General features: G+C 48.2%; 2 protein-coding genes across 9 annotated transcripts in view; one reads left to right on the forward strand and one right to left on the reverse strand.

Annotated features, from left to right (window-relative positions):
• pfkmb (phosphofructokinase, muscle b) overlaps positions 1 to 1224 on the forward strand; it is a 50074-nt gene extending 48850 nt beyond the window's left edge. Inside the window, exons 20-22 of the mRNA XM_059956207.1 lie at positions 2 to 76; positions 314 to 419; positions 890 to 1224. Coding sequence (XP_059812190.1) covers positions 2 to 76; positions 314 to 419; positions 890 to 1040 — 332 coding nt within the window. The 3' untranslated portion in view covers positions 1041 to 1224. The remainder of the gene's footprint in view (position 1; positions 77 to 313; positions 420 to 889) is intronic.
• Positions 1225 to 1366: 142 nt separating this feature from the next.
• On the reverse strand, positions 1367 to 23168 carry LOC132384757 (cyclic AMP-dependent transcription factor ATF-7-like). 8 transcript variants are annotated; one of them, XM_059956211.1, is made up of 13 exons: positions 19773 to 23168; positions 15714 to 18559; positions 13925 to 13994; positions 13166 to 13259; positions 12376 to 12494; positions 12159 to 12278; positions 7883 to 8037; positions 7409 to 7511; positions 7191 to 7304; positions 6613 to 6744; positions 5117 to 5317; positions 4705 to 4813; positions 1367 to 4460 (listed from the first exon to the last, which is right to left on the reverse strand). In XM_059956211.1, the coding sequence occupies exons 3-13, from the start codon at positions 13970 to 13972 to the stop codon at positions 4243 to 4245; spliced, it is 1413 nt and encodes a 470-aa protein (XP_059812194.1). In that variant the 5' UTR covers positions 13973 to 13994; positions 15714 to 18559; positions 19773 to 23168; the 3' UTR covers positions 1367 to 4242. The 8 variants fall into 8 exon arrangements, with proteins under 8 accessions (XP_059812194.1, XP_059812195.1, XP_059812193.1 ...); XM_059956212.1 differs by lacking the exon at positions 15714 to 18559; XM_059956210.1 differs by having other exon boundaries at positions 18260 to 23168.
• Positions 23169 to 23171: the final 3 nt, after the last annotated feature.

The following is a 23171-nucleotide window of genomic DNA, read 5'->3' on the forward strand; positions in this document are numbered from 1 at the left end:
CCGGAACTTCGGAACCAAACTGGAGCCAAAGCTATTTTCTGGTTCTCCTCCGCACTGAAGGAGGCATACAGGCACGGTGAGTGACAGGGATGAGTGTTAACCCTCCCCTCTTCTCCACTTCCTCCCCCTCTCACCCTTCATGCTAAAGAAGGCATATATGCAGTGAGTGGTGGAAATGAGAGTTTAAAACCCCATCCGTCCTGCCCCCCCCGATCTTACTTTCCCATTCTGCCACTTCCCTCCCACTCTCTGCCCCTTCCCCCACCCCTCCCTCCCTACGACTATTTACCCATGTCTCTCCTGCTGTTCACAGGTCGTGTGTTTGCAAACACGCCAGACTCGGCCTGTGTGCTGGGAATGAGGAAGAGAAGTGTGCTGGTACAACCCATCCTCCAACTCCGTGACCAGATTGATCTCGAGTGAGCACAGGGAGAGGGAGGGGGAGGGGTGGGGGAGAGGAGATATAGGGAGGGAAGAGAGAGGGGAACAAGAGGGAAAGAAGAGGAGAATGAGAGGCTAGAGAGTGTGAGGGAATAGGAATAAAGAAGAGGGAAAGAGGGGGAATAGGAAGGGGAAATGTGGGTTGGGGGCAAAGATACAATATTGAGGGGGTGAGCGAGAGGTTGGATGGGGACAAAGGGAAAGGGAGGGGAAGTGATGTTCCTCTTGAAGGCCCATGTTGGGTTGGCAGTTAATTTCTGTTGTAAATTCAACATTCTCTCTCCTGTTCTTCCCTCGCTCCTTGTCCCTCTCCTCCTCTTTTCCCTTGTCCCTCTCCCCCTCCCTTCTCCCCTTGTCCCTCTCTTTCCCCTTTTCCCGCCCTCTCTCCCTCCCCCCTTTTCCCCTCCCACTCTCTCTGTCATGTCCCCCTCCCTCTACTTCTCCACAGACACCGGCTACCACTGAACCAATGGTGGCTTCGCCTTCGCCCCATCTTGAAGGTCCTGGCCAAGTACAAGGTCACAGCCGACATCTCCGAACAGGCCTGTCTGGAACACATCAGCAGTCAGCCTGCGACTTCCACCGCAGCTCACACCTAAAAGGAAGGGGCGTCTGGGGAGAGTGAGGGAGCTTTCCCCTCCACTGCACACTTCTCAGAGCACACAGGGTGGGGAAGAGAAGGGGGAGGCAAGGGAACTCCCCCCCACAAAGTTTGTGGTTGAAGGTGGAATCTACCCAACTCTGTGGCAGTAAGGAAGCTTCCCTCAAACCAGGGAATGGATGTTGGGGAGCTTCACACTTCCTCTGTCCCCTCTTCCCTATCTCCCCTAACCCTCACTCTGTTTCTCTCTTCCCCCACCCTTTCTCTCCCCACCCTCCCTGCCACCCTTTCTCCCCCACTCTCCCTCTCTTCACCTTAACCCTCCCTTTCTCCTCCCCTCTCACCTGCTCTCCACCAAAATCCCTCTATCTCTCCCCACCCCCTCACTCTCAGGGAGAAGGAACTGCACTCCAACTTCAAAATCACGCTGCTACTGACTCTCCTGAGCTGGACTGTCTGTGTGACCAAGAAGTGTGATATTTGGAAGAAGGAAATGAAATAAAAAGTCTTCCCTCATCACCCACTCTCTCTCTCTCTCTCTCTCGTTTACTGTTCTGTTTTAAAACCATTTGGATCAGATTCCTCTGCCAAGACCATTGTTCCTGTGGTTGTGACTCAATGTAACCGAACTCGATTCTCTTGCTGCAGATACCAGGGAGGGTTGGAGTTTAGCAAATTTCTACAACTGTACAAATGAGAGCATTCTGACTGGGTGCATCACCGTCTGGTGTGGAATCTCCAATGCAGAGGATCACAAGAGACTGCAGAGGGTTGTAGACTCAGTCAGCTCCATCACAAGCACAAACCTCCCCAACATCTCAGACATCCTCAAGAGGCAGGGTCTCAGAAAGGCGTCATCCATCACTGAGGACCCTCATGACCCGGACATGCCCTCTTCTCGTTACTACCATCAGAGAGGAGGATCAGGAGCCTGAAGACCCACACAAAGCATTTTAACGACAGCTTTTCCCCTCCACCATCATTTCTGACCAGTTCTTGAACCCATGAACACTTCCTCAGTATTTGTTTCTTTATCTATTTTGCAATTTATCGCAATTTTTATATCTTTGCATTGTAGCTGCAAAACAACAAATTTCACATCTTGTATCAGTGATCATAAACCCGATTCTAAGCACGAGTGGTCCTGTCCTTCACCACCTGCTCATGTTCCAGTCTCCTGTCCCCATCTTTCCACCCATCCTTCTTCCCCAGCTCCCTCCTTCCTTATCTCCATCCATCTCCCCATTCCTTAACCCACTCCCCTTGCCCCAACCACATTCCATCCCCAATCACATCTCCACCTCCTACCACTCCACCCCTTCAACCCACCCGCCCCTCATCTCTCACCGATCCCCTCACCAATCAAGTAGACAGTTTCTAAAACATTCCTGTGGTTTATTTGTAGAATACTTTGTTTCAAGGTTACATGTCCATATATATATGCAGCTATGTTTAACATTTGGTATTAGAAATTTACATAAATTTATTTACATATAATAATTTTTGCTTTAGAGATACATTGATAGTTACTGCAAGGAAATAAGGGGCAATCACTCACTCTTTAAATTTACACCATTCACATTCCATTCTGGCATGTGGAAAAGACTAGAGTGAATCTCCCTCCACACTGTCCCATCACACACTCCCAGGGTCAGACACAGAGTGAATCTCCCTCCACACCGTCCCATCACACACTCCCAGGGTCAGACACAGAGTGAATCTCCCTCCACACCGTCCCATCACACACTCCCGGGGTCAGACACAGAGTGAATCTCCCTCCACAACGTCCCATCACACACTCCCAGGGTCAGATACAGAGTGAATCTCCCTCCACACTGTCCCATCACACACTCCCAGGGTCAGACACAGAGTGAATCTCCCTCCACCCTGTCCCATCAGACACTCCCAGGGTCAGACACAGAGTCAATCTCCCTCCACACTGTCCCATCACACACTCCCGGGGTCAGAGACAGAGTGAAACTCCCTCCACAACGTCCCATCACACACTCCCAGGGTCAGATACAGAGTGAATCTCCCTCCACACTGTCCCATCACACACTCCCAGGGTCAGACACAGAGTGAATCTCCCTCCACACTGTCCCATCAGACACTCCCAGGGTCAGACACAGAGTCAATCTCCCTCCACACTGTCCCATCACACACTCCCAGGGTCAGACACAGAGTGAATCTCCCTCCACACTGTCCCATCAGACACTCCCAGGGTCAGACACAGAGTCAATCTCCCTCCACACTGTCCCATCACACACTCCCGGGGTCAGAGACAGAGTGAAACTCCCTCCACACCGTCCCATCACACACTCCCAGGGTCAGACACAGAGTGAATCTCCCTCCACACTGTCCCATCACACACTCCTAGGGTCAGACACAGAGAGAAGCTCCCAACACACTGTCCCATCAGACACTCCCAGGGTCAGACACAGAGTGAAACTCCCTCCACACCGTCCCATCACACATTCCCGGGGTCACACACAGAGTGAATCTCCCTCCACACTGTCCCATCACACACTCCCAGGGTCAGACACAGAGTGAAGCTCCCTCCACACTGACCCATCACACACTCCTGGGGTCAGATAGACAGTGAATCTCCCTCCACACTGTCCCATCACACACTCCCAGGGTCAGACACAGAGTGAATCTCCCTCCAGACCGTCCCATCACACACTCCCAGGGTCAGACACAGAGTGAATCTCCGTCCACACTGTCCCATCACACACTCCCGGGGTCAGACACAGAGTGAATCTCCCTCCACATTGTCCCATCACACACTCCTGGGGTCAGACACAGAGTGAATCTCCCTCCACACTGACCCATCACACACTCCCAGAATCAGACAGAGAAAGGGGAGAGACTTAGTGGAAGGAGAAAATGAGAGGGAGAGAGGGGTACAATGAGGTGAAAGGGTAGTGGCAAGGAGAGAGATGAGAGGAGAAAAAGTGAGGGAGACATATAGTTGTGCCTTTCCACAGACCACCACTCACCCTCCTTGCTGCCGACCACCAGCCAGACCCTCAACATACGTATCGCCCGTGCCCCCCACCTTCACCGACAGTTCCTTAGCAAGGGAGGGAGAGGAGGACCCAGTGGGGGGTCTGCAGAAATGCAAGTATGGGGGATGTGACCTTCCCACCTCTCGACCCTACCTGAGGGGGAGAAGGGGGGGGAGCACGATCCTCAGCACATCATCTTTCGGCTGGGTGGGACTGAGGAGCACGGATGACATGAGGGTGGGGGCTGGGGCTCGTCTTGGGTCGGGGGGTCATGGTTGTGGAGTTGATGCCGTTTCCTGTTGGCCGCAGAGCCCCCCCATCTCCGGCCTCTCCCCCAAGCACAGCAGGGGGCCGCTGGATCACGGCCACGGGGGATCCTGAAGACTCACACAGCTCCTTCGGGCTGTCATCTGGGGTATGGGTGAGGATGAGAAGGTGAGGGAGATGGAGGAGGGAAGAAGGAGAGGAGGGGGTTAGTGATGAATGTACTTTCAATCGCCATATTTCTCCCTCCTACTCCCTTTACACTCCTCATCCTCCTTCCCTTTCCTTCACCCTCCTCCACCCCTCCTCTCTTCCTCCCCTTCCTCCATTCCCTCCCCCTTCCTCCGTCCCCCCTCCCTTTCTCTGCCCCCGGGCTGAGGGGAGACCTACCGATGAACTCCTGGGTCCGTCGCTGGATAGCGGTGACAGGACAGTCCTTATGAGCCAGCAGTAGCTGCTTCAGCTGGGCCACCTCGTTCCGCAGGAGCCGTACCTCATTCTGGGGGAAGAGTCAGAAGGGGTATAAAGGCCAGATCTGTAGAAATACGTGGACCCTGTCCCTTCCCTCCATTTTCAAGCAATCCATTGGGGTCTCCCAGTTGACCAGGAGGTTCCTGTGTGTGTCCACTCAGATTTTGAGCAGGGAATGTGGGGTGGTCGGGGGGAGGGAAACGGAAGCGGGGAAATTCAGTGAGGACGAAGAATCATTATGGGATGGGCAGTGGGGAAGGAACCCCCAGCGTCCTTCCCATCCTACCCTCTCCCTCTTTCCTCCTCGACCCCTCCACTTCCCTCTTCCTACCTGTAGCTGGACGTTCATGTGTCCCAGTTCCTCGGCCTTCTTCTCCAGCGAAGACACCCACACTTTGCGTTTCTGCCTGCAACGGGAAGCAGCCGCTCGGTTCCGTTCCAGAAACCTCCTCCGACGCTCATCCGGGTCCTCCTCTACACCACGTCTTCGCCGGCCCCCTCCCAAGGGAACAGTGGGCTGTGACAATGAAGTCTAGGGATGGGGGTAGTGGGGGGAGATAGGTGTAAGAAAGGTAGAGTAGGGGGAATGAGCTTTTAGATCTCCAACATCTCAAGACCACACACAATCCTCCCTCCCCCCATATATCCATCCATCCTATGCCCCACAGAGTTGGTGGGGGGGGGGGGGGGGTGAGTGAATGGGAGAACCCAGGGAAATCCCACCAGGTCACAGGGAGAGAGTACACAGACTCCACCGGTGGGGGGGGAGGGGGAGAAAGACAGAGAGGGAAACTTAAGAGGTGGATAGAGTCTGAGGTAAATTGACAGAGATGTTTTTTATGGGAAGAATTCGTATTACCCCTCGCAGCCCCATCCTCCTGCCTTCTCCCTGTAACCTTTGAACCCTGAATAATCAAGAACCTATTAACCCTCACTTTAAATATACCCAATGGCAGTCTGCCTCAGCCGTGTGTTGATGATAAATTCATCATCCTCTCCACATCTATTCTACCTAGGCCTTTCAATATTTGATGGGTTTCAATGAGATCCTCCCCTCATTCTTCTAAACTCCAGCAAATACAGGCCAGAGCCATCATACGTTCCTCATCCATTAACCCTGTCATTCCCAGGATCATTCTCATAAACATCTTTTGGACCCTCTCCAATGCCAACACATCCTTTCTTTGGTAAGGGGCCCAAAACTGCTCTCAGTACTCCAAATGCAGTCTGACCAATACCTTATAAAGCGTCAGCATCACATCCTTGTTTTTATATTCTTGTTCTCTCAAAATTAATATTAACATTGCATTTGCCTTTCTTACCATTGACTCAACTTGCACGTTAACCTTTAGGGAATCCTGCACGAGGTCTCCCTTTGCACTTCCGATTTCTGAATTGTCTCCATTTAGAAAATAGTCTACGCTTTTATTCCTTCTACCAAAGTGCATGACCATGTACAGTACGTCCCAACACTATATTCCATCTACCACTTCTGTACCCATTCTCCTCATCTATCCGAATCTGTAGCCTCTCTGCTTCCTCAACACTACCTGCCCCTCCGTCCATCTTCATGTTGTCAGCAAACTTGGCCACTGAAGAAATCGGTATGTCCCTGTTGATCTTTAATAGATGAGCCATGGATGGATCAAATCCTCCCCACCTTCCCCAAGGAATTGGCTCAGACAGATCAGGCTGGGGAAGGATGATAAACCCCATCCCTCTGTCTGCGGTGGGCAGAAGGGATGAGGAGACTTGGGGAGGTGGGGAGGATGGAGGGAAGGAGGGAGGTAGGTGCGGGGAGATGAGGGGTAATAGAAAAAGGTATACCTGAGTTTGTGACGGGGAGACAGCAGTGGGCAGTGAGTTGCTGTTCTGGCTGTGCTGTGTGCTCATTGTACTGGAAATCACGTTCCCGTTTACCATTGGCAGGTTATGCAAGGTCAGTGTCGACTTCAGCCGCTGTCATCAGGTTGATGGGGTGTTGGGGGGGGGGGGTGGAAGAGAGTGGGTCAGAAGGTAGAGGCATTGCTGTTTGCATTCTTCTCCCTTCCCCACCTCCTGATATCCCTCCTTCCTCACAGTACTCTCTCCCTTCCTCTCGCGCTCCCCCTCACTACCTCCCATGGTGCTCACTCCTCACCATCCTTCCCTCCCTTATTGCCCCTCCCCTGCAACACTCCCCCACTCCCCCAACAATCCCCCTCTCCCCATGACATTACCCCACCCTCTGCCCTCAACACTCCCCTTCTGCCCAATACTCTCCCTCAATCCGACACTCCCCCCTCAACCTAACAATCCCCTTCCCCCATGACACTCCCCCCTCTGCCCTTGATACTCCCCCTCCCTCCCCCAACACTCTCTCACTGCTCTGCCCCTCCCATGCCAATGCAAGGATGTTGACTCACCATTTTGGCCTCCGACTGCGTGGGTGGGGTGGAGGGAGACGGGGGCTGACTGTTGTTGGAAGTTGGCCCCGGGATTCCCGGGATGTTGGGAACAAGCGATCCAGGCCGTGCGATCTGGGTGTGGGGCAGAGTACAGGTCAGGAGCATGGAGGTGGGCAGCCAGCACTCCAGGGTCATACACTCTTCCCACCCCCACACAAAGATGCTGTGGTACTCACAGAGATGACGGTGGGAATCTGCAGGGTGGGGCTAGGGATGTTCACAGGCATGGTCTGTCCATTCGGCAGGTGCAGAAGGACAGGCACAGGTCCAGTAGGAGACCTGGGAGTGGGGTGGGGGTAGGGACATAAGAAGAAACAGAGAGTGTTCATGTTTTGTCTGATATATTTCACCCACATAACAAAACCTCCTCAAATTCACCCACCGACCTCCTGAACCTTCTTCCCCTCCCACAAAATGTCCCCAAACATCACCACCACTTGCCTTCAATTCCACCATCTTTCTCCTTGTCCCATCTCCCCAATTCCCCGCATCCCTCTCTCTGTCCCCACATCTCCATCCCTGCCCAACCTCACCATTCGCCCCGCATCCCCATTCTCCACCCTGCCTCTATGTCTCCCCCACACCTTTCCATCCCTATCCACATCTCTCTGCCTCCCCTCCTTTCCTTACCCCAAGTGGCGAATACTCACGACAGTGTTCTGTTGGAGGGGGGAGTGGGTGTGATGACGGAGGTCGGCGAAGGTATCGTGGGATGCAGGGAGGGTCCTGACTCATAGGCCAACAGCAGTGAGCCTGGCCTTACAATTGTGGGTGTTGTGTTGCCTGGTCGCTTTGGGGGATGGTCCTGTGAGGGGAGAGCACAACACAGATAGTTAATGGGTGGGAGAGAGGGAAGGAGACTGAGAGGGGCAGGAGAAGGGGAGGAGGGGGGAGCAGGGCAAGCGGACAGGAGGGGAGGTGAGGGGATCAATGGGGGTGAGAGGAGGGGGAGAGCAGAGAAGGAGAAGGGGAGGAGAAGGGGTGAGGAGATTAATATAAAAGACACCAATGTAAGAGAGAATAGTTTTTTGTCAGCTATATAAAGAGTAAAAGAGGTGAGAGTGGATATTGGACTGGTGGAAAATTACACTGGAGAGACAAAGAAATGCCAATGTGCTCAGTAAGTAGTTTGCGTCAGTCTTCACTGTGGAAGACATTAGCACATGCTGGAAGTTCGACTGTGTCAGGGCGCTGAAGTGAATGTGGTTCCTATTACTAAGGAGAAGGTGCCTGGGAAGCTGAAAGGTCTTATAGTAGTTAAGTCACCTGGACCAGATGGATTACTGGGGAAGAGGCGCTGGCTATCCACTCTATTTATTAAGAGGAATAGATAGAATGGACAGCCAGCACCTCTTCCCCAGGGCACCACTGCTCAGTACAAGAGGACATGGCTTTAAGGTAAGGGGGAGGAAGTTCAAGGGGGATATTAGAGGAAGGTTTTTCACTCAGAGAGTGGTTGGTGAGTGGAATGCACTGCCTGAGTCAGTGGCGGAGGCAGATACACTAGTGAAGTTTAAAAGACTACTAGACAGGTATATGGAGGAATTTAAGGTGGGGGTTTATATGGGAGGCAGGGTTTGAGGGTCGGCACAACATTGTGGGCCAAAGGACCTGTAATATGCTGTACTATTCTATGTTCTATGATTACACCCAGAGTTCTGAAAGAGGTGGCTGAAGAGATTGTGGAGGCATTGGTAGTGATCTTTCAAGAATCAATAAATTCTGTCATGGTTCCAGAGGACTGGGAAATTGAATTGTTCGTGGTTTTCTCATAGCTGAGTCCGGTGGCTGCTGGAGAGGGGCTAATGAGCCACATCTCCAGAGATGCCCGGTAAAAAGGGGTTATTGGTCTTCTTTTGTACATCGGTTGTTTGTCAGTCTTCCTGTGGAGTTTTTCATTGATTCTGTTGTATTTCTTTGTTCTGCTGTGAATGCCCACAAGAAAATGAATCTCGGGGTATACATGGTGACGTATACATACTTCGATAATAAATTTACTTTGAATGTTGAACTTCGAACCCGATGGTGTGGTGTCCCAGATAATTATAAGTACGTCCAATTCTACCTTCAATTCCTTCACAGAGTCAGTAAGGAGCTGCAGCTGTATGCACTTCTTATAGATGAAATCACCAGAGACACCGGTGGTCACCCTGATCTTCCACATCCTGCAGCTGTGGCATGCAGTACCCTGACTGACCTGACACCCCAGTGTCTCTCATAGGGAAAGTAATTCTCAGGAAAACCTCATCTGCACTTCCTGTTTTCAGTATGTCCAGGTTCGGCCTAAAGTTGGGCGACTGCGGGGCCTGCACGGCCCCGCGGACATCAATTTTCGACGGTGTCACGTACTGAAGCATAACGGGAGCTGGAACATTGAGGACAGTGGGAGTGGCCGTCAGAGGGCTCGGCACTCAGTAATCGATTTGCTGATTCTCAAGTCAGGGAACTTGAAATAAAAAGCAATGCTTCAAATTGACTAATGTCGACATAACGACTGTTGTCTCCCCTGTTGCTGTGGAAGGAGAGATATCTGTCTCTCCCTTGTTAGTGAGAGAGAGAGTGCCTGTGGGATGTTGGACTGTTGGAATGAACAGTTAGTGTTTGATGGACTGTAGACCATGGTCTCTCTTTGGGGGCTTTCCTGTTGCTTGCATGGTGGGTGGTGGGAATGCTGCTGGAATAATTTAGGGAGAGGAAAGGGGGAGCGTTGATGCTGTTTGCTCCTGCTTGTGCATGTGAGGTGGCCAGGGGGCTTTAGGGTTATTGCATTTTTTTTCTATCATTTATTCTTTAGGATTTTTTTCTTCTGTTTCAATGATGTCTGTGAAGAGTAAGAATTTCAGGTTGTGTATTGTATACATTCTCTGATATTAAGCAGAATTATTCAACTATTGAAGTTTGCAGAAGATATGAAGGTAAGTGGAGGGGCAGGTACTGTTGAGGAAGCAGGGACTCTGCAGAAGGACTTGGACAGATTGGGAGAATGGGCAAAGAAGTGGCAGATGGAATATAGTAGAAGGATATATATAGTTATGCACTCTGGTAGAAGGAACAAAGGCGTAGACAACATTCGAAATAGGAAGAAAATTCAGAAATCCTAAGTTTATCCCAGGAATGAAAGGGTTAATGTACGAGTAGTATTTGATGGCTCTGGGCCTCTGGAGTTAAGAAGAATGAGAGGGGATCTCATTGAATATTGACAGGCTCAGACAGAGTGGACATAGAGAGGATGTTTCCTATAGTGGGGGAGCCGAGGACCAGAGATCACAGCCTCAGATCATTAGGACGTCTATGTAGAACAGAGATGAGGAGGAATTTCTTTAGCCAGGGGTGGTAAATCTATGGAATTCATTCCCACAGAAGGCTGTGAAGTAACTGAATATATTTAAAGTGGAGGTTGATAGGTTTTTGATTGGTCTGGGTGTCAAAGGTTATGGGGAGAAACTGGAGAATGGGGTTGAGTGGGAATAATAAATCAGCCAAGATGGTGTTAGAATGATTTTTGGGTTTAGGACATATACACTTAGCAATTTAGGTGCCATCCTGACAGATATATTTAGATAAAACCTGTCCCTGAAATATCTCCACACTACGCAAAATATAAAAGACGGGTACCAGTTAAACAGCACAAACTTAAAACCGCAGAGTATGAATTCCACAATCTGCCACTTTTGAGCACCTGAACTCATGTTGCCTGCTGTAATCATTTGCATCACTCTCGCAAAACGTGTACAGTCGGCCCTCCTTATCCGCGAGTTCCGCACGCGCGAATTCAACCAACCGCGGACCGGGAAAACCCGGAAGTGCTCTTCCAGCACTCGTTCGAGCATGTACAGACTTTTTTTCTTGTCATTATTCCCTAAACAATGCAGTATAATAACTATTTTACATAGCATTTACATTGTATTGGGTATTATGAGTAATCTAGAGATGATTTAAAGTGTACAGGAGGATGTGCGTGGGTTATCGTGGATTGTGATCGGAAAAAAAACGGAAGTCCTCTTATTAAGTAAGTCAGAACAGATACATCTGGTATTATTTAGCATCAATCAAACGTTTGTCTTAGTATATAGTATATATTTTACCTTTCTATGCATATAAAACACTTAAGAGCGTATGTTTCAGCACCGGGCTCAGGAACAGAAGTTCCCGAGTTCGATCCAGTGACAGATCGCTCCCTAGCGCACTCTCCATCCGTGCCTGGTTGATGAGAAGGATCAAAACCCCAAAACCCAATAATTAAACCACTGCGTTGCTTAGTAATAATTGTAGCTTTCATCAGGGCAGGGCCTTTCTCACTTTATCCTTTAAATTGTTCCGATTGTTGACCGACATAGCCTAACGCTTTTCCAATGACCGATGGTGTTTCACCTCTTTCCGGTCGCTTTATTATTTCCACTTTATTTTCAATTGTGATGGTGATTATTTTCGTGAACAGAAACACTGTGGATTCAGAACTCAACTGCCAGGTCCTAAGGTCCACTGCACCGAGACAGGTTGAATAAGGTCTGGGGTTCCTCTGGGTCCTAAGGTCCACTGGATTGAGACAGGTTGAATAAGGGACTTGAGCATCCGTGTTTTTTGGTATCCACGAGGGGTCCCAGAACCAATCCCTTGAGGATAAGGTGGGCCAACTGTACGCTAAAATGCAGCTCCCCAAATGAGTATACACACCCCCACTCTGGCATCCTGAACCATCGGTAACCACCCTTCGCAATTGGTGGCTCCGTCTCACCAAGTTAATGTGTATGTCTTAAACCTAAAAATCACTCTAACAATGGAATGACAGAGCAGACTCAATGGGCTGAATGGCCTAATTCTGGTCCTATCTAATGGTCTTAAGGGATTGGGAGGTGAGAAGGGGAGAATAGGGAGTGAGAGAAGGGGGGAAGGGGGGGTGGAAATCCAGAGTGGACAAGATCTCACCTTCCCCTCCATGAGTGGGTGGTTGATGGATACATCTGGACGGTTGGCTCCCTGGGACATCTGCTCCGTCTCCTTGACCTTAACCTCTGGAATTGAGGGTAAGACAACGTCCAGGGGAGACTGAGGGACATGTCCGGAGGAGGCAGTTAGTGGAGGATGCTTGCACTCCATTCCTCCTCACCACCCACCTCCCTCACCGCCCACCTCATTAACTGACCTTTTTGCACTCTTCCTCGTCTGCCTTCTTGAACTCTTGCTCAAAGGGATTTGCCAGCTCTGTGAACAGCCCAACCTCCTCACAGTTTTTCAGGAAGCGGGTGGGTGTAGGGGTTTGGTCTGGTCCAGGCATAGTGGGCGGGGTGAGATGGAGAGAAAGACAGTGCTTATGGTAAGGAACAAGCACACAGCCACTCTAAAACCCTGCTGAACCTCCTCCCTTACATCTCTGAGTGTGGCATCTCCCATGCACACGTCCAGCAGCCCCTCAAACAGGCAAAAAAAGAGGGAGGGAGGGGAGGCGCACACGCACAGAGAGGAAGAGGAACACTGATACAGGTTGGTGTGTGTACATACCGACACAAAAACAAGCAGACTGTAGACTCACTCAACTCCACACTGACACAACTCTCCCCACCAAATTCAAGAGGCGATGCCTCAAGAATACAGCATCCATCTCACCTTCCTCTCATCATTACCATCAGGAAGGAGGTACAGGAGTTTAAAGACCAACACTCCATGATTCAGGAACAACTTCCTCCCAACTACCTTCCCAATCACATTTCTGAACGGTCCATGAGCCCATAAACACTATTCTTCTTTTCCGCTATTTATTTATTTTATAATTTATAGTAATTTGTACTTTCGACGGTGGTTGGGGGAGGGACAGAGACACGAGATAGTGAGACACACACTCATACTGACAAACTTGCTTTGTAAATCTTGTTTAACCCACCCCCACAAAACCACCCCCCACTATACCTGAAGAATACACCCTCATGCCCACTTACCCGCAACGATGACCCCATCACGACCTGGCCCGAACTTGAGGGTCATCTCATGTTTGTGTCTGTGGACGGCCAGGTGGTCTTCGTTGGTGAATCTCTGTGTGTGTGTGGGGTGGTGGGGGGGGGGGGGGAGGCGGGAAGAACACAGTCAGACTAGCACATTTGCGGGGTGAGGAGGAGGGAAACAAATTTGGCCTATCCCTTCACCGGCCCCAGCAGACTCTCCTCTTCTCACCCCTCCTCTAAACCAGAGTAATCACCTTCATACTTGTTACCCCTAACCCTTGGCAATATAGAGGTGGGAAGGAGTGAGCCCCCCGCCCCACCGCACAGTACGTGTTGTAATGGGAGAGATGGGAAACTGTGTCACACAGTCCGCGTGGTGTGTTTGGGGAGGAATGTATCCCTGATATACCAGACCGTGTAGTGAAGTTTCCTTTGCAGTCACATGCATAGAAACAGGTGCAAGTCCAACCTGAGGATTGTCCCAGCCAGTGTCAAGCTTCTTAAGAGTTGTTGGAACCACACTCACCACAGGAAGGGGTTGTGTTCCATCTCACTCCTGACCTGTGGACAGTGGAGAGGTAATGTGGTGGATGTGGAGTGTGTGGACTAACTCCACCCGGGCAAGTGGGGAGGGGGACTCAGTGATGGAGCACTTTGAGGCACGAGGAAGGAGTTTCTTCAGCATAGGTGCATCTGCTCATGCCACAGGGATGCAACCAATAACCCTGGGACCACCAGACAATGATTACCACTCACCTGCCCACACCCTGGTGCAGAGCAGACAAACGGTCTGTCGTCTCCCATCTTCACAGCTGCCTGGGCTCAGCTATAGGTGGTGGGAGTAGAGAGAAGGAGAGGGAGAAATGTTATACACTTGTCATTTACACCAGCTCCCCTGTTTGTTCACAAGTTCCATCCATCCACAGTGCCTTGCTCTATGGGAGATGGGAGTGATTGTCCCTGTCCTGTGGCAACACCCTCTCAGAAACAGCTCACCAATATGTGCATGCATGTTTAAACCAGTGGGTTCAAAGGGACTGCGGACTGAGATTAATGCGAGTGGGGGAGCGGGGTCCTGGTGGATTTAACTTGAGCCAAGTCACTAGTCTCATAATATTAGCAGTAATTGAGCAGACAGCAAATATAAACATTATTAATAAAACTATTACTGACAGTAACTACACAGATAGAAATAGTAATTAGTATTTATAATACTACTGCCATCAGTAATTGTAAGACAGCATGATTATTACTAACCAGTTTACTATTACTAGCAGTAACTACACAGATCCCAGTCGTAAACTGATTAGTAATAATACCTTTACAGGCAATAACAAAGGTAAACTGATATTAGCAGTGATTATGAAGACAGTGAACATTATATTCAGTTAACAGTTAACATTATATTACTAGCAATAATTGTGAAGACAACAGCATTACTAAGCAGTAACTGAAAAGAAAATAGCTATTTGATTTAAAATATTATTAATAACAATTATAAAGTCAGCAATACCAAACTATTAGCAGTAATTATGCAGACAGCAATAAACTGATCAGTACTATTACTAATAGCAACTTTGAAGACAGCGATAGCAAACTGATCAGTAATAATACTATTACAAGCAAAATTGTAACGATAATTAGTGCTTAGTAATGCTGCTGTTATTGCTAGCAGTATTAAGACTAATAGTAAAGTGTTTAGCATTATTACTGATCACCCATTACAAAATAGCATCATTATTTCTACCAATAACCAGTCAACAGCCGCATCACTAAGAGGACAATTACTAGGAATGGCTATTTTTATCGCTCGTTAAGAGCAGTTCTGATGGTGACAATAACCCCCAGTAATCACCACATTTAAATAACAGTAGAAATCCACATGGACCAGCCGAAATCGATTAACTAGCCCACTGGGCCTCACCTCTGCGCGAGTTTACCCTGAAACATCGCTAACTAACCCAGCAGTCCTAATAACCAGGGGTAATACCACCATTATACCAAACAACTTCCTCCAGAGAGACACCCACACCGAGAAATCCAATTGGCTAGCCGCCACGTCCATCAGAGCCAGATTCCACTCCCTATTGGGACACTACTGCATGTCAGAATCGGATCCCACCCATACACTGCCGCGTCCGTGAGCCAAATCTCCATTCTCTATTTGTCCAACAGCCCATCAATCAGAGTCCAATATTGTCCCTACTGAACCCCCATCGATCGACCGGTGCACTTGGAGCCATCGCTGACTAGACGATGGCCATGTCAATCAACGCGCATTGTAGCACCGCCCACCAAGCGGACTGTGATTGGCGAGCACTGGCGCATCAGTAGCCGCCGTCGACATCCGTCACGGCGAGAGGCTCGGATGCCATCTCTCTCCTCCTCCCGCCTCCGCCGCTTCTCCCGTCACCTGGGAGCCGCGACGACGGCAGCGCGACCCCAAAGGGGAATGTGGTTGTTGTAGGGTATAGGGTTTAGTTGAGATGCCGGCCGACCCGTTAAACCAAAACAGTATGAACTGTCTGAGGGAGAAGCCGCTCACCGCGAGAAGCCTGTGCTCTCGCCCGCTTCTCGCGAGAGTGACCGCAGGTTTGTGACGTCAATAGGTCCCCCGCAGGTGTTTGGTGGGAGGGTGGAGGTGCCGAGGGGAGTGGAGGCGGGAACTCGCCCTCAGGTGGCCGGAGGACCGTCACTGCACGGGTAGAGGCGACAGCAGCTCAGAGGAGCGGTGCTGTTGGGTGGGATGGGAGCAACAGACAGCATCACCTACAGATGGAGGGCTGCTACCGCAGGTGGTCAGCATCGCCACTTTTGTCAAAGTTGCGGATTATCCTGCTGAAATGGAACTGTAGCCCCAGTCTTTGTCCATACTTATATACTATCTCCTATCAGTGCACAAACTAGTAAACTGTCTGCTAAATTATAAAAACACCCCAGACCTTGCATGACAAGGTATGTGCCTCAGACCTTTGTACAAACTTGTAGACTGTTAAATTATAACTGTTCTGAGCCAAAATGAAGCTCTAACTGGGAAATATAAGTCTTAACGCAGCAAACCTTCAGGAGAGCGAGTCACTTTCCTGACACGATATTTTATAACGTAACACACGAAATACAGCATCCATGAAAAGGAATACCGTATAAACAATCGCCATTTTGGGCCGAGACCCTTCATCAGTGTTTACGATGTTTTATACTACTACTACAACAAAAAAAGATTAAAAACGATCAACAACAGTTTCGATTGCTATAATCATCTACTTTAACATTTGGAATACAGTCATGTATATTTACAGAATTACGTATTTATAATTGTGACACATCCCAAATAGCAGAATTCATTTGAATATTTAATACTGGTCTTTATTCTAAAGACCCGAGTGCAAACTCCATACACCCACCATATAACCCTTTTGTTGCAGTGTTGAGGATGGCTCCATGAATATACAACCAACCAGAAGGTTAACCAACAGATGTGTCCTTACAGGTAATAGCAGGGATACACTTTTAACCATGTAGCAGAAATATTCCCTTATGTAGCTTCAATGGGACAGAATCACAATATACCACATCCAGTGATTGGTCTTGTGATAAAATAAGGCTGAAGTCACATTGGTCAAGAGAAAATCTTGTCTATCTATCCGAATTCTTTTGAGGAAATGACAGGCAAGGATAGAGCCCATGGTATTACAGGAAAGATACTAGCATGGATAGAAGACTGGTTGACTGGCAGGAGGCAAAAAGAGGGAAGAGGGGATGCTGGTGATTAGTGGTGTTCACAGGGGTCAGTGTTAGAACAGACTCCATTTCATGTAATATATCAATGATCTGGAGGAGGCATTTGACAGCTTTGTGACCAAATTTGTGGATGATACAAAAATAGGTGGATGGGCAGGTAGTGTTGAGAAAGCAGGGAGGCTGTAGGACTTTGACAGATTAGGTGAGTGGAAGATGGAATACATTGTCAGGAAGTTTATGGTCATGCACTTTGGAAGAAGATATAAAGGGCGTAAATTATTTTCGAAGTGGAGAGAAAATTCAGAAATCAGGTGCAAAGTGACTTGGGAGCCCTCCTACAGGATTCCCTGAAGGTCAACTTGCAGGTTGAGTGAGTGCACGGTAGGCAAATGCAATGTTAGTATTTAATTAAAAGTAAGGATGTAATGCTGAGGCTTTATAAAACACCAGTGAGACTATATTTGGAGTATGGCAAACAGTTTGGGCCTCTTATCTAAGAAAGGATGTGCTAGCATTGGAGAGGGTCCAAAGGAGGTTAGTAATAATGATCCCAGGAATTAAAGGCTTTTGATGGCTTATGGCCTGTCCTCACTCGGGATCTATTTCAAAGCCAAGATAGAGTGGATGTGGAGAGGATGTTTTCTCTCGTGGGGGAGTCTAGGACCAGAAGGCACAGACTCAGAAATGAAGGGTGTCCATTTAGATGATGAGGAGGAACTTCTTTAGCCCGAGGGTGGTGAATCCGTGGGAATTCACTGGCACAGACAGCTGTGGAGGCCAAGTTATTGGGTATATTTTAAGGGTAAGTTGATAGGTTTTTGATTAGTAAATGCATCAAAGGTTATGGGGAGGCAGGAGAATGAGGTTGAGTGGGAAAATAAATCAGCCATCATGGAATGGCAGAACACTCAATGGGCCAAATGGCCCAATTCTGCTCCTATGTCTTATAGTGCAATGGACTAAGCAGAATAATCATCCAGTACAAACTATATGGGCGAAAGAGCCTGTTACTGTTGGGGCTTAGCATGAAGTTTTGTTTAGAGATGCGGTGCTGAACAGCCCCTCCCAACGCAATGAGCCGCACCACCCAGCAACCCACCGATTTAACCTTAGCCTAACCACAGACAATTTACAATGACCAATTAACTTACTAAACAGTAGGTCTTTGAACTGTGGCAGGAAACTGGAGCACCCAGAGGAAACCCACGTGTTCACGGGGAGGACATCGAAATTGAACTGAAGCCTTGAGCTGTAACAGTGTTGCACTAACTGCTACTCGACTGTGGCACCAGTGATTAGAATTCAATTGGTGACACTAACAGTAAGGAGTTTGTATGTTATCACAATTACCATGCAAGTTTTTTCCAGACACTCCTGTTTCTTCCCATGTTCCAAAGATGCGAGTAAGTTGTGAGCATGCTGTATTATGGGCAGCATAGTAATTAAGAGTAATGCTATTGCAGAGCCAGCAACTGCATCCTGCCGCTGTGAGGAGTTTGTACGTTCTCTCCATGACCACGATTTTCCTCAGTACTCCAGTTTCCTCCCACATTCCAAGCCCTTCGGAGTTAGTAGATTAACTGGCTACATGAGTGTCATTGGGCAGCACAGGGTTTGTTGGGCCAGAAAGGCCTATTACTGTGTTTATCTCTAAATAAATAAACAACAAACAAATAAATAATGTGCTGCAGTGCTCTGTGACTCTGTTTGGTAACTTGTCAAATCTACACAAACATCTATGAAAGTAGAGGTGCTGGTCTCAGGACAGACCCATGTTATCCCTCTTTTGTACCATATCACTTATATGAATGTTTATGTCTTTGCACTGACTGCTGCTGGAAATCCCATTTCCCAACATACAGAGCATATAGCACAATAGTCCCTTCAGCCCAAGATGTTGTACAGAACTTATAATCTACTCCGTTAAATCTTGCACTTCACTCTGACACAACCCATAGCCCTCCATTTTCCATACATCCATTTAACAAACCAAGTCTCTTAAATGACCCTAATGTATCTGCCTCTAACACCATCCCGGCAGTGTTCTACACTTCCACCACTCTCGATGTAAAAAAAAAATTAACTTTGACATCACCCCCTATACTTTTCTTCACTCACCTTAAAAGGATGTCCTGTGGTATTGGCTGTTTCTGCCCTGGGAAAAAGGCACCGTTTATCCCCTTTATCAAGTCACCTCTCGTCCTCCTCCACTCCAAAGAAAAAGCCTCCGCTCTCTCAACTGTTCCTCATAAGACAGGCTGTCTAATCCAGGCAGCACCCTCGTAAATCTCCTCTGCACCCTCAGAGGAGGGTGAAACACCCTTCATATGATGAGGTTACCAGAACTGAACACAATGCCTTAAGTGTAGTCTAACCAAGGTTTTATAGAGCTGCAACATTACCCTGCAGCTTTTGAACTCAATCCGACTGATGAGGGCCAATGCATCATATGTATGCCTAACCAACCAATCAACTTGCGTGTCATGAGGGATTTATGGATATGGACCCCAAGAAAACAAGGATTCTGATAATCTACCCAATCTATGCTCCTCATGATCTCTTCCTTCAGCCTCATTCACTCCAAAGGAAATGAGCCCTGCCACATCTGAAGTCTCCCTATTACCGATGTCCATGGATCCAGACAATGTCCTGGTGAATATCCCTCCAAACCCTCCCCCCCTCCCCTGCACATCTACATCCTTCCTATAAGAGTGAGCAGCTTCAAGCTCCTGGACGTCAACATTTTAGAGCACTGGGCCCTACACGTAGATACAATCACAAAGCTAGTGGCAATACTTCACTCAAGAGTTTGAGGAGACTTGGCATGTCACCAAAGATTTTTAACAAATGTCTACAGATGTACCGTGGAGAGCATTCTGACTGGTTGCATCACCGTCTGGTATGGAGACTCCAATGCACAGGATTGGAAGAGGCTGCAGAGTAAACTCAGCCAGCTCGATCACATGCACAACTTCCTCACCATTGAGGACATCTTCAAGCAGTGGCACCTGAAGAAAGTGACATTCATCACTAAAGATGCTCACCATCCACAACATATCCTCTTCTGGTTACTACCATTGGGGAGTTGATACAGGAGCCTGCACTATTCATTTATTTTTTGTTCTGCACTGTACTGCTGCTACAGAACAAATTTCATGTAATTGTAGTGGTGTGGGGGCCAGATTTGCACACTGTACTTTATGTGCAAACACAGGTGTCTCTTTTGCTGTCCTGTGAAACCAGGTTGCTGCTGCAGATTGGGCAGCTTGCTTTGGGGTGAAGCCCTGGCTAGCTTTAAGATGATATTGGAATAGAATTAGGCCATTCAGCCCATTGTGTCTTCTCTGCCATTTGATCACTGCTGACTCATTTCCCTCTCAATCCCATTCTCCTGCCTTCTCCCTATAACCTTTCATGCCCTGACTAATCAAACTGTCAAGCTCTGCCTTAAATACACCCAATGACCTGGCCTCTGTAGTCACCCGTGGTAAGAAATTATTCCTTAACTCTGTTATAAATGGATGTCCCTCTATTCTCTCATTCCCCTTTCACCTTAAACCCACTAATGGCCTGTCCTAATTCAACCACGTTGATGTCACAGCCAAGAAAGCTCACCAATGCCTCTGCTTCCCAAGGAGGCTGAAAAAAAATCCAGCATGTCTCCATTGACTCTTATCATCTTTTAGATGCACCACAGAAAGCATCCTATGTGGATACATCACGGCTTGATACAGCAACAGGTTCACAAATAACAGCAGAGTTGTGGACGCAGTTAAACACATCAGGGAAAGCAGCCTCCCCGCCATGGACTCTATCTACACTTCTCACTGTTCTATAAAGCAGCCAGAATAATCAAAGACCCCCTCCTATTGGGATGATGATACAAAAGCCTGAAAGCACACATCACCAGGCTCAAGACTACTGAATGGTTCCCCCCCCCCCCCACCCCCAGTTGATAAGACGGATTCTTGGCCTCACAATCTACACTGTTAAGATCTCGCACCACTGTTGGTTTATGAACAGTATGAAAGACAAGCTTTTCACTGTCTCAGTACGTGTCAATAATAAGCCAATACCAAAACCCTTTGACCACCCACCTTATTTACACCACTTGTGGTTTTATAAACCTGTTGGGTCATCCCTCAACCTTCTTCAATCCAGGCAAAACAGTCCTAGCCTGACCAGTTTCTCCTAAGCCCTGCAGTCCTGGCAACATCCTTGTGATTTTTTTCACCTGCACCCTCTTCAACCTAATCCCATCCCTCCTGTTGCTAGGTGACTAGAACTACACACAGCACTACAGGTGTAATCTCATCAACATCTTTCACAGTTGCAACATACAACATGACCTTCAGCCTACAATTTTGTGCCAACCTTTTAACCTACTCCAAGAGCAATCTAGCCCTTTCCTCCCACATAGCCCTCCATTTAATGGATCTGTCTCTACCACCACCCCTGGCAGCACATTCCACACACCCACCACCGTTTGTGTAAAACTCTACTTGTAACATATCCCCTATGCTTTCATCCAGTTATTTTAAAATTATGCCCTTTTGTATTAGCCATTTCCACCCTAGGATAAATCCACTCAATCTATGCCTCTTATCTTGTACACCTGTCAAACCATCTCTTATCCCCTTTGCTCCAGAGAAAAGCCCGAGCTTGCTTAAACTATCCTCAAAGACATCCTCATGAATCTTTTCTGCACCCTCCCTAGCTTACAACATAGAACTCTACAGTACAAACAATGCTGGCACCTACTGCTCTGTGTAAAAGAAAAAAAATGCCTCACACACCTCTTTTGAACTTAACCCTCTAACCTTAAATGTATGCCTTCTGGTGTAACATAACTCATGCTCTCCAGTCCCATTAACATTTTGGTGGACTCTTATTATAGCCTCTCCAGCTTAACCTGAAGCAGAAGTTGAGGGGTAGTTAATTAGTAAAGGTGTCAAAGGTTACGGGGAGAAGTCAGAATGAAGCCACCCACTAACCAACCGTTCTACACCCCCAACCACCACTAGTTTATCATTTCCTGTCAGTCACCTTATGCACAGACACTCCTGTGCCCAGCATCACTTTACGGATAAACAATGTATCTTGCATATTTATATTTATTGTGCGTGTATTTTTAAATTATTTATTCCTTATCTTATTGTGTTTTGTTTGTGCTGCATCTGATCTGGAGTTACAATTATTTCATTCTCCTTTACACTCATGTATTGGAAATTACATTAAACAATCTTGAAAATAAATCAACCATGATTGAATGGTAGAACACAGTCAATGGGCTGAACAAACTAATTCTACTCCCATGTTTTTATGGCCTTAATCCCATCCTGGGTGGCCAGAAATGCACACAATACTCCAGGTGCGGTATCACCAACGCCAGCCAGCAGTCCCAGTCTCTCCATATGACTCCTGACCCAGCGAGATGTCTCGTCCAGCCAAATGCTGATGACTGTTCACGTCCCATGGTCGGTGCACAGGGATGACCCCGAGGTTCCAGTTGTCCACCACTTATCCCATACTTCCTATCCCATGATATCTCCCTCCCTGTGGCATCCTGCCCCAACACAACAGGTCTGACCCAAGCTGAGGAACACCAACTCATCCTCTGCTTGGCGGTTTGAACGACTTTGAAAGCGTCCTGTCTGGCAGGCTGCTCTGGAAGGTTAGGTCCCGTGGAATCCAGGGAGAGCTAGATTGGTAGGTTCAGAGTTGGCGTGGAAGTAGGAAGCACAGGGTGGTGGCTGAAGGTTGTTTCTTGGAATGGAGGCCAGTGACTAGTGTGCCGCAGGGGTTAATACTGGGACCCCCTTTTATTCCTTGCTTATTTAAATGGTTTAGATGGCAATGCACAAGCATGACTGGCAAGTTTGCAGATGACACTAACTAGGTGGTGGTGTTGATAATGAAGGTCATCATAGATTACAGGGGGATCTTGATCAGTTAGGTAAGTGGGCTAAGGAGCGGCAAATGGATTTCAGCCTGCACCTGTGCTGTGTTCCTTCACAAGATGTTTCATATAGTGGGGGAAGTCTAGGACCAGAAGGTACAGCCTCAGGATAGAGGGACACCCCTTCAGAACAGAAAGGAGGAAATATATCTTTATCCAGAGAGTGGTGAATCTGTGAAATTCATTTCCACAGACAACTGTGCAGACCAAGTCACTGGGTGTATTTGAGGAGGTTGATAGGTTTATGGTTAGTAAGGGCATCAAAGGTAATGAGGAGAAGGGAGAAGAATGGGGTTGAGAGGG

This window comes from Hypanus sabinus, chromosome X1 (genome assembly GCF_030144855.1).
Source record: "Hypanus sabinus isolate sHypSab1 chromosome X1, sHypSab1.hap1, whole genome shotgun sequence".
Classification (NCBI taxonomy): Eukaryota; Metazoa; Chordata; class Chondrichthyes; order Myliobatiformes; family Dasyatidae; genus Hypanus; species Hypanus sabinus.

Coding starts and splice junctions, on each gene's coding strand:
- LOC132384757 (XM_059956212.1), bottom strand. CDS start 13,972: ATGGGAGACGACAGACCGTTTGTCTGCTCTGCACCAGGGTGTGGGCAG. Junction 7,512..7,882: donor CCCTCCAACAGAACACTGTC/GTGAGTATTCGC, acceptor CCCCACTCCCAG/GTCTCCTACTGGACCTGTGC. Junction 5,318..6,612: donor TCTCCCCGTCACAAACTCAG/GTATACCTTTTT, acceptor CCCCATCCCTAG/ACTTCATTGTCACAGCCCAC.